This window comes from Copadichromis virginalis, linkage group LG14 (assembly GCF_057382275.1).
Source record: "Copadichromis virginalis isolate Kocher_CV1m ecotype Utaka linkage group LG14, C_Virginalis_male_GT1.1, whole genome shotgun sequence".
Lineage (NCBI taxonomy): Eukaryota > Metazoa > Chordata > Actinopteri > Cichliformes > Cichlidae > Copadichromis > Copadichromis virginalis.
Window position 1 is genome coordinate 35,368,638 of NC_140631.1, and position 13,141 is coordinate 35,381,778.

The window sequence follows — 13,141 nt, forward strand, 5'->3', positions numbered from 1 at the left end:
AGGATTCGAATCCAAGCCCTTAATAGCCTGGGAGCAGGCCCCTTTAGTCACACCTTTAAGCTGAAGACAAAGCCCCTGCCCCCACAGCCCCCCCGCTTGGAGTGCACCGCCTTCAGCCACCAGACCCTCAGGCTCAAGTGGGGTGACGGCCCAGCCAAAGCCACCTCAGATGCCCTTCAGTATCAGCTGCACATGGGGGACAAGAATGGCAGGTTAGTCGGTCATTATTCAGGTGGGAGAAAGCGATCTGACAAGAGATAAACCAATAAGAAGGGAGACTGGGGTTTGAGCAAAAGCTGCAGATAACTGTATTCAGGAGGGCGGGGTGATTGAAAATAAAGCAGCAGACAAATTGCGTTGGAAGCTGAAGGAGACAGGAACTGATGATATGCCTTTTGCCACTCTGTAGTTTCAGATAGAGAAGTCACTCATGCCATTTGCTTTTTCTAATATTTATCCTTTGCTCATTAAATCCTTTCTCTTTTTCCATGTTCCTGTCATTGCAGATTTATATCCTTGTATAAAGGACCATGCCACACACACAAAGTCCAGAGGCTTAATGAGTCTACCTCTTACACGTTCCGCATCCAGGCCTTTAATGAGGCGGGCGAAGGGCCCTTCTCCAATGTTTACACATTCACTACCCCACGTTCTCCTCCAGCTCCTCTGAAAGGTACAGTGCCACATTTTTTTCTTTCTGTCCTAAGCATTAAACAGTTCCTACTATCTTTACAGACACTGCTTGACACTGTGTGCTCATCCTTTAACCTGAGGTGACCCAAACTTGACTTGCATTTGAGTTAGACCAAACTGCCAGAGATCCACTCGCCTGCTCTCATCAAAAGTCGTGTAGATCAGCTCTGTGGTCTGGTCTCTGCCAGCCTCTGCAGAGCCTCTTTTGATCCTACGCGTTGAAGTCAGTAATGAGGATGTAGGCTTTATTCTCAGTGCGGCACCTCTTTTGAATCAAGCAGTCATGTGCCAGATTGTCAGTGTTACTCAACACTGCTGGTCTCCCCACACAGTGAAGTGGACTCTCAAATATAGACAGTTTGAATTTAGACAAGCCATTTCAGCATTGAGTTTAACGTCTGATATCACAAAGGCACAAAAGACTAAAATGCTACTTGCCGCTCCATCTCTTCACGCATTACCAGGCCACTTTCAACCAGTCCAGTACAACCACGTATTTTTTTATTGTTTTTGCTCAAATTGCCACCTACCTAAGGAACAGCGTGACTCACAGTTAGGTACTCTGCTAATGGGGGAACAATCACATTAAGTTCTCTAAAATGCACTTTTTTTTTTTATCCATCAGCTTGAGTCACAGTTCATATAAAAGCAAGTACTCTTGTATTAAAGCTAGGAGTGTCTGAAGAAGTTCCATTTTCAGAAATCCCCCAAAGCTCGCATTCAAAGTGGGAGTTTACTTCATGTTTGAAAAGTGTTTGGGAACTTTGATGTCTCTTACTATTTTGTCAACAAAGCTACATCCCGTTATTTTGCAGAATATGCATTATGCGGGGTTCACTTCAAATGGTGTTTTGGTTACTTTAATCCAGAGAAGCCTTTTTACACATCTCCATTGCAGTAATGTACCACCCTTCAAAGGGAATCTAAGATAAATAGCAGTTCAGTTTACCTGTGTTTAAATGAAGCCATTTTAGCCTGGATATAACCACCGGTAGCGTTTTAGATGTTGAGTAGCCAGAATTGACCGTGTTTGGACCTGAGGGAGGACTTGGATCAGTTTGCAAAGCAGGCTACTGTTATAAACTGTGCTAATTGCAAACACACATGGCTGCTAACTAGTGTTAAGTAACACACTAATAAAATACCAGATTTTAATCTTCAAAACTCAAGTGCAATTTGTTGCAGACTTCTTGGACAGGCACACAGCAACACTGCATTTATTGATTATTGGTTAGATATTTCACTCACATTAAAGTTGCCATCAAGGGGAAACTGTGTCAGGCTCTAAACATGTATTTAAATGCTCTAAATCTGGCCATTTAACATGGGAGTCCATGTGGATTGACTGCAGTGTTTGATATTTTAGCACTGGCCTAATTTTTTTTGATGCAGAGGGTGTTGCATGTGTGTACCTTTCTAATGCTGTCAGTGATGTTTTGTTGTTTTTTTGTAGTTGGGTTTTTTGTGGGGTTTTTTTTACATTTCTATTAGTCTATTTTAAAGCAGTTAAATAAGTAGTCGCCTGTATTGCTTGTCTTCATCACAGCTCATTTTTTTCCCTCTTTCATTTCCAACTTCACCCTCCAGCCCCTAAAGTGGAGCGTCTGGATGATAACTCCTGCGAAGTCACGTGGGAGGCCCTGCCGCCTATGAAGGGGGACCCAGTAATCTACAGCTTGCAGTGTATGATAGGAAATTCAGATTTTAAACAGGTACAGATGTTGTCGTGTTAAGGTTTTGTACCCCTCCTTTGTGTTTTATGTCCTTCTGTGTTACCTTCATGTGACCCACCATTCATCACAGTGGCCTTTTTCTATGCAGAGTGGGATACAGATGGATCCCAGGGCCTTGATGCTTTTGCTGTGGCTTTGCAGCACTCTGTATTACTCACCGCTGGCTTTAAATTGCCCATTATGCAAAGGTCATTGATCCATGAGGTATACCAGGTGTCTAACCCCTGCCACCACATTCATCCCTCTCAATGGCCTGTGGCCATGTTAACATGAAATAATGGTCTCTGCAGGCTTATGCTAATCTCACCACATCGTATATGGCAATTGAATCGGGACGCTGAAATATATGGCTACCATCCCCCTTTGTTTCCCTCTTTGTCAGTCTTGGTGGCTTGGATTCAAAGCCCATATTTAAGAAAGTAATTTTTGTATCACTGCTAGTTTGACATCCAGTATTTAAATAACACTGCTCATATCCTCCTCCTGTAATTTTGTGTGCAATTGTTTTTAATTTTGATTTTATGTGGTGGGCTTAATTAAAGTTTAGGCTTCAAATGAAACGTTTGTTCACTCATTAAAGAGAATCAAAGAAAGTGTCACTACGGCAACCAAGCAGATCAGGTTCACGAGGTCCTCTAAAAACTTGTGGGTGTGTCAGCTGGACAGACGGCTGAGGCAGATGGCTTTCCACGTCTTCCAAGGCGAAAAAACAGGACAAGTCTAATGAAAAGAATCAAAAATACTCTGTCAACTGGAAAAATAATAAAAGTTAAAAGAGATACAAGTGTATTTTCATTATTTCTGTCACTGAAGTTACTCAGAAGCAGTAAGAAAGATGAATTTTCATCTTCATTGTTCAGTACAGCTTCTTGCTTCATGTTTTCTATAATTTTATATACTATTTTTAATCTCTTCCTCTCTCCTGTTCTCAGGCTTACAAAGGCTCTGCCACAACCTTCCATGTTCAGAACCTGCAGCCCAACAGTGACTATCGTTTCCGAGTATGTGCTATCAGGCAGTGCCAGGACGCCCCGGAGCTGAGCGGTCCCTACAGCCCCACGGTGACCCTCTCCTCCCAGCGGAATGATGCGGCGCTGGCCAGCAGCGCGGTCAGCTCAGGATCCAGGATCGGCACAGAGTCCACCCGAGCCAGACAGAGCCTGAGCGACGAGCAGTGCGCTTTCCTCATCCTCATGGTTTTTGCCGTCATCGCCATCCTCATCGCTTTTGTCATCCAATATTTTGTCATTAAATGAGCAGTCTGCACCCCCCAGCTTCAGGGTTATAGCTTTACTCTTCCCTGCCCCTCTGTCTCTCTGTTGTTTTGTATTCTTTATTTTGTACTTACTCCGTTGAAACTGGAGAATAGTAATTGCATTAGCCGAACTGGGGCGCAGCAGGAGGATGGGCGGGTGAGTGGGCGCTAAATGGAAGTTATAAATTGAGGATGTAACGTCTCATTTGGCACCTGTGATACCTTCCTGACTCTCCTTCCTCTGTCTCCCCGCTCCAAGGTTGTGGTATCTGTTGAGTCCAAATGCCTAATCCATCACGATTAGCTTCCTGTGCAAAAGGAACTCAGAAAGCATAGGGATAGGGTTTGCTTTGGGGAAGGGCTGGGGAGAAGTGGCGCATATATATAAAAATGTATAGAAATAGTCATTTATATTTCCATTTAAGTGTCCAGTAAGAAACAGTTTTTTGATAGATGTGTTCCAAAAATAGTCTGTAGGTGTAAACCTATGTGCTATTTGATCCTGGGACCTGGTGGGCCAGTGTTTGCACAGTGAGGTGTGTCCAGATGTGTTTACTGTATGTAGTTAGTGCCACTGCAGTACACGGCTGGGAATGCCTCAGGGCCACACGAAGGGACGTGATTCCCCATGCTGGAGTTTGTTCGAGAAGTCTAGGGAAAGAAGAATCTGAAGAGTTAACCTTGTTCACATTAGTAGGACGTTCATTTAGCACTTTCCAACCTTTTTGATGTTTAAGAATGTTTAAGGATGCAAAAATGACTGGAGAAATGTTAGTATATTTTTGTACAGTGAAGATCTGTAAGTTTGAGGGGGGAAAAATGCTCAGTATGAAGTTAGAAAACGAAAACCAAACTAACAGTGAATTCTAATTATTTTTACTATCATATAGTTATACTGTAGCTTGTTTTTACAATCATGCAGCTGCTTTACTCTGAGATATTGTTGTTCAGCACAAAAAATGTATGCTTTCTCGTATGTTCTGTTTTATTTCGTTCTCCCCGGTAATTGATTTTGCACCTTAGTGAAAGAAAACCTAGACTGACTGCGTCTTGGTCTTGTGATGCATTTTATAGAACACACTTTGAGATTGTGAAAGCCCTTCATGTGTTTTGGGTGTTTTTAAAAGTTGTTGAATCACATGACATGTCACTGAAACAGCTAATCAGCAAAAATGAAAAAAAAATAAATAAATAAAAAAAGGATTTAAAAAAAGAAAACCAGAGGGAAAAATATCACAAGTTGTTTCAGAGGCCTTAATTGGAGAGGAAAAAAACTTTGGGAGATTTTTTTTTTTTTTTCTTAATTTCTCTTCAGTTCCTATGGTTTTCTTTTAGTGTTAGAAAACACTACAATGTGTTTCATTTTACTTTTGCAAAATTCATTTGGTGTTTAGTAAACATGTATAATCATGAGAGAAATGGAAAGTAGTTGTATGTATTAAATTTATTTTGGTTTCTGTTTTTTCAAGTCATACATGTGTGAAGTATATTTTTTTATGATATTGAAGTAATATAAGTTAATACTCTCCAGAACATTAAAAGAAGAAAAAAATCCTGTCATGAATCATTGAAAGCTGAAACAAAATGTGTTATGTACTTCCTGTGAATCTAAATTTGCCTTTTCTCTGTGTGTTAAGTATTTCTAACAGGTTGCTAAGCTGAGTTTTCAGTGGTAATCTGGCTGTAGAGTCTAGTGATTGGTTTTGGGCAGATAACTGCTGTTGCAACTTTCAAAATGAAATGCAGGTACCTTGCAAAACATCCTGGATAATTACATGATTTGGTCCTTAAGACATTCTGCAAATGTCTCCTCTTTGTCATTTAAAAAAGAAGAAAAAAGATTCAAAATTCCTATTTTTGATAGCAATTGCAAAGCGTGCCATTTTAACACCTCTTCACCCGGGGGCTTACTACCTTTGGCTGGGGAGATTAACAAAATGCTACAAAAATGAGTAAAATATGCACAAAACAGACCATTTTTATGTAATTTTAATGTTTGCAGTTACCTCATACACCGTACATTCCAAAATGAAAATTTGTTATACTATACATACTACCAGACATATCACTTTACAATGTTCGTTATGGGAAAAATGTATAATCATAGATATGTATCTAAAGTGTATCTGTATAGTCATGATATCTACAAAGGATCCATGCACAATAAAAGATTTATAATTCTTTGTCCTGCTTCAAGTTTGTACATGTGAGTGTTTGATTACCTATTTGTGCACAACATGACTTTGGCAGCACTTGTTTCTGAACGACTGGCTTGTGTTTGAGGGAGGGAAAGAGCACCTCAACACCCTTCTTTATATCTCCTGATGGTTATAAAAATTTGATCAGTAAAGAACTGCTGCTTCTCTGGTGGTAAGGGTGAAAATCTAAATTTCAATGCTGTTCTAGCCACATTCAAAAAAGAAGCAGAATTATGGGAAAAGCTATAAGGGACTATATTTAGATTGCTATACCCTCCTTAGTGGCTGAATAGTGTAGTGGTTAATATATTCACTGGTTAGAGGCCTGGATGACACACCAATCCCTAGGAGGGTTGCATCAGAAAGGACAAAAAGAAAAAAGCCCAAACAAACCTGGATCCATCCACTGTAGCAACACCTTGTGAGTGAGCGATCAGTCGAAATAACAGTTCAGACTCCTCCTTTTGCCTTGAACTGCCTGAATTCTTAGTGGCATCGATCCAACAAAATGCTGGAAACAATCCTCGTGAGATTTTGGCCCATTCTAACATCATCACACAGTTGGTGCAGATTTGTTGGATCTCCTATTTCAATGCATCCCAAAGGAGCTTTATTAAATTGGGGTCTGGTGACTGTGAGGCAATTTGAGTACACAAACTCCTTTTCACATTCACAAAACCAGATTCGGGTTGTTTGAGGTTTGTGACATGGCACATTGTCTCTGTGGAAACAGCCATTAGAAGATTACAGCTACACTGTGGTTATAAAGAAAAGGGTGTGCTCATCAGTGAACCTCTGGTGGGCTGTGGCATTTAAAAGATTCTCACTTGGCACTAAGGAACTCAAAATATGCCACGAAAACATTCCCCACACCATAGCACAAATTCTGACCTGAATGTTGCAGCAGAAACTAAAACGTCACCATTCGATGTTTTTCTAGCCTTTTATCGTCCAGCTTTGTGAGTCTTTGTAAATTGTAGCTTTTCTATTCTTAGCTGCTGTAGCCCATCTCCTTCAAGATGTGACACGCTGTGCATTCAGGGATGTTTTTCTGCATACTTTAGCTGTAGTAAGTGATTATTTGACTTACTGTGGCCTTCCTGTCAGCTAGAAGCAGTCTGGCCATTCTCCTCTGACCTCTGACAAGGCATTTTGCCCAGAGAGCTGCAACTCACTGCTTATACCCTCTTCTCTTTCTTTTATCATCCTCTGTAAACCCCAGACGTAATTGTGTGAGAAAATTCCAGTAGACCAGCAGTTTTTAAAATACAGACCAGCTCATCTGGCGCCAACAATAACGCCACATTTCAACCACTAAAATCACATTTCTCCCCTATTCAGATACTCAGTTTGAACTTTAGCACCTCAGTGCCAAAATGCATTGAGATTGTGGCATGTGATTGGCTGATTAGATGTTAACATCTCTAATGAAATGGTTGGCGACGGTATTTACAGCTAAATATAAAAACAGAAAATATTAAAAAGATTAAAAGATTACAAGTTTATTAACATTCTTCAACGTCCTGATTTTTTTATGTTTATAATTCTATCGTATAAAACATCATAAAATATAATAATAGGGACACTGAAGCTCAGTGTAGTGTGTGAAGTTGTGGACATGGGGGACTTTTTGTTCTCTGCACAAACCTACCTAAACAATACAACTAAAAATGGCGTAATTAATGAAGGCGAAAGCGTGCTTACTCATCTCGGTTGCCGCATTGTGGACAACATTGGCTGCTGTTGAAAGATGGATTGGAAACCCTTTCAAAACAAGCAAACGAGGCCTCCCTGTGACAGCGCAAACAATGATAGAGGAGAGAGCTTCACACTGACCCTTTCTTAGGTCCGACTGGTTCATCTGGTCATGGGCCAGCTCAGTGTAAACACACAAATACACCCTTGTGTCAGTGTGTCTCTTTTCTGAAAGGTTCGTCGAGTTGTAATGGATGTGGTGGCTGTGAACCAACAGAGCGAAGCAGCGTTGGGATAAATGTTAGCTTGGAAGAAATATCAGAAAACCGGTGTTTCAGGAAGTGAAAGTACCCCTCTGCTCTCATGTCTGCAATTAACTTCTGGAATGTAATTTTCCACAAGAATCAGGACAGTTCAATTCACATAGAGGTAGCAGTTTTCTAATATTCATACTTATCAGCACTCTCCAAAGCCTTGAAACGGTCTCTAAACCTTATGGATTAGTGGGACGTGGAGTCAAGAACTGAGGTCAATACCCTCTGGAGGTCACCCCAAGTTAAACTTTTGATTCTTCTATTAAAAATCCTAACTAAGCAGAAAAGTCAAAGAAGAAAAACCCTTCGCTGTCCCTTCTTCACCTTCGTTGTTGAAGTTTAAGGTTTGTTAGAACAAGCCTGAGATGATACCTAACTCAGAGAAAGATGGGGCTGGTGGACAGCGGAGCAGATAAAGAACATATTTTTCAGTCACTACTTCCAAACAGCTCAGCAAACGCACACTGACTGTCGCATGAATCATTGAATTAAGAGCAATTTTTATATGTTTATGTCTTGTGGGTTTATGTTCAATCCAGAATAATATCATCCTCCGTCTTTTGCCTTTTACCATCATCTGTCCTGTTGTCATTTGATTATAAAGATTACCCAGGCACACACACACAAACAACAGACACCCATGCTGTTACTCCTGGACTCCTGAGGGTGCTGTGGAGGAGGAGCTCCTTTCTTCATCTCTCACAGCTCAACCAGTTATTGAGCACCAGGACAGGCTCTGCCACTTCAATGCAAACCTCCTGCCACCGCTGCTCTCCTTCGGCTCACACAGAACCACAACAGGGACTGCAAAAAGTTTCAACTTTGAAAGATCTCTCCATTTGCGAGGTACCAGCACCAGCAAAAATCTATTTTACACCATTAAGTTTCCTTTTAAGGTTTAATGCATCGTACTAGTTGGTTTGCATGACTTACTATAACCTGCAGTGCTTTATTTATTATGTTGTTTTGCGTAAATCTTGTATTTATTTTTGTTAGAGTTTAGTTTTATATTTTTCATTGACATGTGGTGCAATGCTTGAAATCAGTCTGCATTTTCATTACCATCAAGTGTCGTTGTGGCATTTTTATTATGTGCAGTGAGTTTATTTATGATTTATCCAAATTCAGTATTCATATTATGTCTGCAGTAATGAAAAGTCTACAGCATTTGGTTTGGTTCTTTAATATGTCATTTTTGTCTTGTCAGTGGGTCCCTGAAACCAGATTTTTGATCTTTACTGTGCCAGCACCTAATGAAATTGGCATGCCCTGGTCAAGACCTCATGCTGGTGGAGCAGAGGACATGGACAACATAGATGACCACCACTACGAGGGTTCCCTGTTCCCCACCTCCACCCTCATCCCTGTCACTGTCATCTGCATCCTTATTTTCATTGTCGGGGTGACAGGCAATACCATGACCATCCTCATCATCCAGCGCTTCAAGGACATGAAGACTACCACCAACCTCTATCTATCCAGCATGGCAGTTTCTGACCTCATCATCTTCCTGTGCCTGCCATTTGATCTGTACCGCCTGTGGAAGTATGTGCCCTGGCTTTTTGGGGAAGTCGTGTGCCGCTTATATCACTACATCTTTGAGGGCTGCACTTCGGCCACGATCCTTCACATCACGGCACTGAGCGTCGAACGCTATCTGGCCATCAGCTTCCCCCTCCGAAGCAAGGCGGTGGTGACCAGACGCAGGGTCCAGTACATCATCTTTGCCCTGTGGGGTTTCGCCTTGGTCTCTGCAGCTCCCACGCTCTTCTTGGTAGGGGTCGAGTATGACAACGAAACACACCCAGATTACAACACGGGGCAGTGCAAGCACACCAACTACGCCATCATCTCGGGAAAGCTGCACATCATGCTCTGGGTGTCCACCACATACTTTTTCTGCCCAATGCTCTGCCTCATCTTTCTCTACGGCTCCATCGGGTGCAAGTTATGGAAGAGCAAAAATGACCTGCAAGGCCCCTGTGCACTGGCCCGAGAGAGGCCACACAGACAAACAGTCAAGATCCTGGGTGAGTAAGAACATTTGCATCAATGCAGAAAGTATATATCTCTGGTATGCTGAATCCCAGCAGAGCACGCACATTTTTACAGGTTCTAAAAGTGTCACATTTTGTACATCAGAGAGATTTTTAAGAATTAGACAGCCACCTGTTCCAGCACTGTGACTCAGTCTCACATTTGCCATCTGCAGATAAACGTTTAAATAATAATTATCACTGATTTCGCACAAAACGGTGGCATTTAATGTATTCCATGATCTTCATATTCTGCTTTATCTGCAATAGTATATAAAGGTGTTTGAATTTCAATTACGAAACATGTAAAAATCATTGTCTAGAGCCAACAACAGGGCAAAACAGCCTGAAGTAACTGTCTCCAAATCATTTAAAAACACCTAAATTCATTTAAATGAGACCAGCTCCTTAACTTTTTGTTGATTTTACAGCTGATTACAGGAGGAGGGAGCTGCTCTTTTTTCCAAATTCAGTGTAACCTTTCAGGACAGACAAGAAAACAAACAAAAACCCAACACTTTTTTCAGGAAGGCATCAGTTTATATCATCAGTCTCCCTTTTTATTGCTGCTGAGGCCAAACAGCAGACACATTGGACACGTGTGAATTCAGGTTTTCTCCTTTCCTGCACTGCCTTTGCCACAGCATTTGCCGCACATGTCGGTGAACTGATTTAAAAGCCAGTAGTTTCACCTTAAAAATATATCATTTGCTCTTGTTTTACTTCTGTCTTGATCAATAAAAAGCTGGTTCCATGTGTGCTGCTGTTGATACCAGCTGGTTAATTACTCTATTTTGTCTGGAGCTAATCACGTCCTGCCACTGCAAATATATTTGCTTTAATTTGCAGTTCTGGTAGACTGTGCAGGAAACTGTTTTACAGTTAAAGACCCGGGCCAGGCCTGTCCACATTAACTAAATGTTTAATCATGGTGTATGTATTAGGATATAAATGCAGTTCATTAGCTGAGCATACACTGTGCAGAGCTCACGTCATCAAACACAATGCCATTTGTATCCACTGAATCCCAAATTGGACTGTCACCATGAGGGACCTGCATGAATCAGCCTTATTGGAAAATTCCATGCAAGGTTTTTTTTTCATTTTTTAACATCTCAGGAGTCTCACACTAAATCTACAATTAATGTCTTACATTTATGGATAACTGTCATTGTTAATTTAGGAATATTTAGGCCGATGTGAGCTACATCCGCTTCTATTTTTATTATTGAACAAACAATCACGGTCTTCACAGAAATTGCTCCACCATTACAAGTTTATAGTAATTTATTCTGCAGGGGCTTCGTGATCAATACTGGTGACTCAGTGATTACCTCACCCACTGTTTCTGACTTTGCTCTTTGCTGGATGTGTGGCGTGTTTTCTTCTCGGCAAAGCTTTCTGCTGCATATGCGCTCTAATTGGCCTGCTTACATAAAAATGTGACTTCATTGTTGGAGCCAATTACAGTCTCCAGTCACTTCAGGGAAGAAGGAGAGAAGCTCTTTTGATTTAGCTGTAATTGCCGCTGGTCATTAACAAATGTCAAGGGTAAGCGTAGACCACAGATCTGAGAATACTTAAAGATCCCGAAAACCAATTTTCTTAATCAGCTTCTCGTTATAAATGAGCTCAACATGAACACAATTTAATTACTCCAAGTAAGTTGGATGCTTTTTTTGCCACACGAGTTTTCTATATTTGTATGTACTATTTCTATTTTGGTCTTCTGAAAAAAAGGCTTTGCTGTAACACGTCAGATATATCAGTGCACCAATCTGAAATGATTGCTGCCATTCATAAAATCTGATCCAACTACTCCCACACAATGAAGCAGAGTAGCTGAGTGTTATGAGAATTTTACTATTTTTAGAACTAAAGATGGGTTTTTTTTCCCCTTTTCCAATCACATATTTAAGTTTTGCTCATTCATTCACAAATATTCAAGGAGTTTATTCATACCTGCTAATATCTTCATGTCTCTTGTGTATTGGGCAGGAATCAGAAAACAAACGGAGGCATATCTGTAAAAATAATTAACTAATAAACACTGAAACTCTCTACCCACCCGGATACCAAAACAGATAATGTGCCAGTGTGCTTTTTTATTGCCTTATTTTTTACTAAAGAAACACTGGATGCATATCTAAAGCAATGTTTTACAACACTCGTCTGGAACGCTCGGTTATGTGCTGAGACTTATGGAGACCCATAATGCTTCAGTAATGTTATGGCAAATCTTATCTGCAGGCAGTCATTAACGCTTGCCTGCGTATTAACCTCATCATCAGGACAAAACAGGAAGTTAGACAGCTGTATATAAATTAGTGTAAAATAAATCAGTATAACATCAACAAAATGTTTTTAACTGGTTTTTAAAGGAGTCCACAGTCAGCTAAAAATAACTGTAATAGGAGACAGTTCCTTAGTGCCAGCGATACCTGTCTGCTTATATAACTTTTATCAAACTAATTTATCCCTCCAAACTTTCCCTCTCAGTGGTGGTGGTGCTGGCCTTCATCATCTGCTGGCTGCCGTACCACATCGGCAGAAACCTCTTCGCCCAGGTGGACGACTACGAAACAGCCATGCTGAGCCAGAACTTCAACATGGCCTCCATGGTTCTCTGCTACCTTAGCGCCTCCATTGACCCCGTCGTCTATAACCTGATGTCTCGGAAGTACAGGGCCGCGGCCAAGCGGCTCTTCTTGCTGCACCAGCGGCCCAGGCAAACCCGCGGTGGCCAGAGACAGCTCTGCGTAATAGATCACATCTCCACCCTGAATGAAAGCCTTACAGGGGTCTGAGAGGAGTCAACACATAATGAGCACTCACAAGCTTGTTTGACTTCACTGCCAGGGGGGAATCTGCAGGTCTCTTTAAAGTTCAGGGGGTTAGGAGTCGAGAAGGCTTGTAGAGGAGAAATGTTTTTTTTCCATGGTGGAGGCAGGGGGTGACAGGGCTGAGCGCTCTGCTGCGCTTCAATGCAAAAATCACATTTCTTACTTCTCAATGACATTCTGTTCACGGACACACGATGATGATGTTCTGCCATGTCGCATTATCATTTTTGTCAATTTACAGTCCATTTGCAGTCTTCCTGCCTTAGTCATACGCCCCTCATGCAGAAGTATTTACCTCTGCATTGTGCGCTGCTACACGTTTTTCTAGCTCTTTATTACACACATCATTTCAGCTCACAAGTACCGAGTAATCT

At 41.3% G+C, this 13,141-nt stretch overlaps 2 protein-coding genes across 4 annotated transcripts in view; both read left to right on the plus strand.

Moving 5' to 3' along the window:
- The window catches only part of fndc3a (fibronectin type III domain containing 3A), a 49,006-nt gene extending 43,142 nt beyond the window's left edge, over positions 1-5,864 (plus strand). For all 3 annotated transcript variants that reach the window (XM_085430635.1, XM_085430636.1, XM_085430637.1), the window contains 4 exons: positions 3-212; positions 507-673; positions 2,281-2,405; positions 3,359-5,864. In XM_085430635.1, coding sequence (XP_085286761.1) covers positions 3-212; positions 507-673; positions 2,281-2,405; positions 3,359-3,682 — 826 coding nt within the window. In that variant the 3' untranslated portion in view covers positions 3,683-5,864. The remainder of the gene's footprint in view (positions 1-2; positions 213-506; positions 674-2,280; positions 2,406-3,358) is intronic.
- A 2,811-nt stretch (positions 5,865-8,675) lies between these two features.
- mlnr (motilin receptor) lies at positions 8,676-12,731 on the plus strand. The gene is made up of 3 exons (XM_085478880.1): positions 8,676-8,734; positions 9,096-9,918; positions 12,424-12,731. Exons 2-3 carry the CDS (start codon positions 9,153-9,155, stop codon positions 12,729-12,731), a joined length of 1,074 nt encoding a protein of 357 aa, XP_085335006.1. The 5' UTR covers positions 8,676-8,734; positions 9,096-9,152.
- The last annotated feature ends 410 nt before the right edge of the window (positions 12,732-13,141 follow it).

Excerpts from the sequence above, each read along its gene's own strand:
- mlnr (XM_085478880.1), top strand. The coding sequence starts at position 9,153 with ATGCCCTGGTCAAGACCTCATGCTGGTGGAGCAGAGGACATGGACAAC. Across the intron at positions 9,919-12,423 it reads ACAAACAGTCAAGATCCTGG|TGGTGGTGGTGCTGGCCTTC; the intron begins GTGAGTAAGAAC and ends TTTCCCTCTCAG.